The sequence below is a fragment of the Etheostoma cragini genome, chromosome 11 (assembly GCF_013103735.1).
Source record: "Etheostoma cragini isolate CJK2018 chromosome 11, CSU_Ecrag_1.0, whole genome shotgun sequence".
NCBI classification, from domain to species: domain Eukaryota; kingdom Metazoa; phylum Chordata; class Actinopteri; order Perciformes; family Percidae; genus Etheostoma; species Etheostoma cragini.
Window position 1 is genome coordinate 24,688,856 of NC_048417.1, and position 3,026 is coordinate 24,691,881.

Consider the following 3,026-nt stretch of genomic DNA (forward strand, 5'->3'; position numbering starts at 1 on the left):
GGCCAACTGATGAAATAATGTTCTTCATGACAGCAAATATACAATGTGCAAGATTGGCAAAAAAATCATTCATCATTAGACAATTCAGAGAATGTGTGTACTTTGTCTAGTAAGGTGCGTATTTAATGTTATTTAATCAATCCGGGTCAATGGACTCGCAATGCCAATGCAGGATTTTGAAAATACTTAAGTCTTATGTCAACTTAATAAGTTGATTTTACCTAACTGGAACTGGAATGATTGTTAATTTGAATCAGGTGTGTTGATGCAGACGGACGTTTAAAACACTCAGGGAGGGCTATCAACATGAATATGGATATCAATATACTATTTTATGAATTTCTATGACGTTGTTTGACATCCTATGAAATGACTTTTTTTTTAGATTTTTTATGGCTATTGACATGCCAGGCAATGACTTTCTGTTACTTTTTTAACATGCTGTACTTAGATTTTTTCACATACCATAACTTTTTTGACACACTATTATCTGACTTTTTGTATTACTTTCTGACTTTTTCAACTATTCTATGACGTTTTTTGGCATACTATACTTTGACTTTTTTCAACATGTTATAATATGACTTTGTTACTTTCTGAATTTTTTTGATATACTATTCTCTTTTTTTTTTAGATTTTTTTGTCTTTCGATATGACTTTTTTGACAAGCTATTCTTTGATTATTGTCAGCAGCTATACTGTGCCTTTTTTCAACATGCTATACTATGACTGACTTTTTTTGGACATGCTATACTATGACTTTTTTAGAAATTCTGTTCTATGACATTCTATGATATGACTTTTAAGATTTTTTTTTTTTTTTTGCCTTGCTATACTATGACTTTTGTCAACTTTTTGGACATGCTTATACTATGACTTTTTTATTACTTTCTGACTTTTTTCAATATACTATAACTTCCTAGTACCTTTTTCAACATGCTGCACCATGACCATTTGACGTACTGTACTATGACTTTTTTAACATGCTATTCTATGTCATTTTTATTACTTTGTGATTTTTTTTTATATACTATTCTGACTTTCTTTCGTTTTTTGACATACTATACTATGACTTTTTTGGACCTGTAATAATAACTTATTACTTTTTGATTTTTTTCAATATACTATATTATGACTTTATTGATATTTTTTGAAACACTTTACACACTTTTTTCAACATACTTTTTATGATTTTTTGACACACTCTACTATGACTGACTTTATGTGACATACTATAAAATTACTTTTTATAACTTTTTTCGACATATAGTAAGACATTTTTCAACATGCTGTACTGTGACTTTGTTTTTCAACATATGACTTTTTAATGACATAGTATAACATGACGTCAGGATGACTAACCCGTCAGGATGACTAACTGCAACCTCAACTTATGATCAAAACTCAGCAGCTCAACAAACTTCAAGAAGAACAAAATAATCGAATAACTGGGGATTTTATTGTGAAGAACACATCTGTGACTTTACATGCGATTGTATTGGGATGCTGGAACCATTTCCTCCTTTCCTGTTGCTCAGTTACCCAAAACACAAGCAATGAAGTAAGTCTGAGTTTGTATAGAGACTTTAGGTTAAGTGCTGTTCAGACTGAAGATCTAGAAATATAGAAAATATAGAATTTGGTATCCAAGGAACGGCTGACGTTATTGTACTAATTTCTGCAGGAACTCTTCTGCAGCGTGATCGACGGCAGAGCGGTTTTCTTCTCTGGTGGCGGTTCAGGCGTTGAGGAACTTGGCGTGGTGTTTGATGTGATCGTTAATGAACGAGTAGATGAAGAAGTAGCTGTGGTCGTAGCCCTGCAGGAAGAAACACAATGGCAGAATTTATCATCTAAACTAAACAAAAAGGGAATTAAATGAGTTAAATCATCTTTTTTCTGATATTAACATCTGAACCATGTAACCCATTTTATATAGACACGCTTTTATGACAATGTCGTCTTGTTATTGCTTTTTTTCTTTAATTTACTTGCAATTATTTACCTTACTCTGGTTTGGTCATTTTAATGATATTAGTCTCAACAGATCATAAGATCACCTGCTATTAAAACAACATTTAGACACTGGAGCTACAATCTATTTTATTTTAAATTTACACACTTATGTATTATTCATTAAAGTTGTTTGGAAGACTAAGTGACCCACTATACTGGGACTTTTTATGACTTATTTCATCTTACTATACTATGACTTTATGATTTCTTCATATACTATGACTTTTTTCAACACACTGACTTTTTATGATTATTTTTTACGTTCAATAACTTTTTTATGACTTTTTTCAACACTATACTGTGATGTTTTATGATTATTTTACATACTATACTATGACTAAGTTAGGTTCAACACATTATTTGTTATTTTTGGCTTTACATTAAACTAAATGATTCACCCTTTAGTTTAAAACATAAAGCAGAGATTAACATAATTAAAGAAGAGCGGCTGTGTCATAGAGAGAGCGTCGCGGACCGGCTGCAGTCTGAACACGACGGGGATCTTCTTCTCGGAGCAGATGGCGATCAGGTTGTCGGGCAGCAGCTGGCTGCCCGACAGGAACTGGTCGTCGCGGCCCTGATCGATCAGGATGTCCAGCTGCGGGCCGGAGTAGGACGCCGCCAACAAGGTGGCGTCATAGGTCTGGAAGACACAGAGAGGGGGGGACAGGAAGCTGGGGACTCGCAGATCAAACAGCTACAACACGTATAACAGTGCTGCGCAATATTTCGTTTTTATCACAGTATACACATGCACATCCACCCCCCACCCATATTTTATTCCTATTATTATTTCTTATATATTTAATATATATTGTATCCTAGTATTTCATCTATGTCTATATTCTGTGCTGTGTGACTGGTTATCCTGCTGTAAAACTAAAATTTCCCATTTTATTGGATCTATCTATCTATCTATCTATCTATCTAAATATCTATCTACAGTGGGTACGGAAAGTATTCAGACCCCTTTAAATTTTTCACTCTTTGTTTCATTGCAGCCATTTTCC

At 33.5% G+C, this 3,026-nt stretch overlaps 1 protein-coding gene across 2 annotated transcripts in view; it reads right to left on the reverse strand.

The window, feature by feature from the left end:
• Positions 1 to 1,442: 1,442 nt before the first annotated feature.
• esd (esterase D/formylglutathione hydrolase) overlaps positions 1,443 to 3,026 on the reverse strand; it is a 21,122-nt gene continuing 19,538 nt past the window's right edge. Inside the window, exons 8-10 of one of the 2 annotated variants that reach the window (XM_034885207.1) lie at positions 2,492 to 2,659; positions 1,700 to 1,819; positions 1,443 to 1,657 (exon numbers count right to left, since the gene is read on the reverse strand). In XM_034885207.1, the coding sequence (XP_034741098.1) occupies positions 1,739 to 1,819; positions 2,492 to 2,659 (249 nt within the window). In that variant the 3' untranslated portion in view covers positions 1,443 to 1,657; positions 1,700 to 1,738. Of the gene's footprint in view, positions 1,820 to 2,491; positions 2,660 to 3,026 lie in introns of both variants that reach the window. The other variant, XM_034885206.1, reaches the window with a different exon arrangement.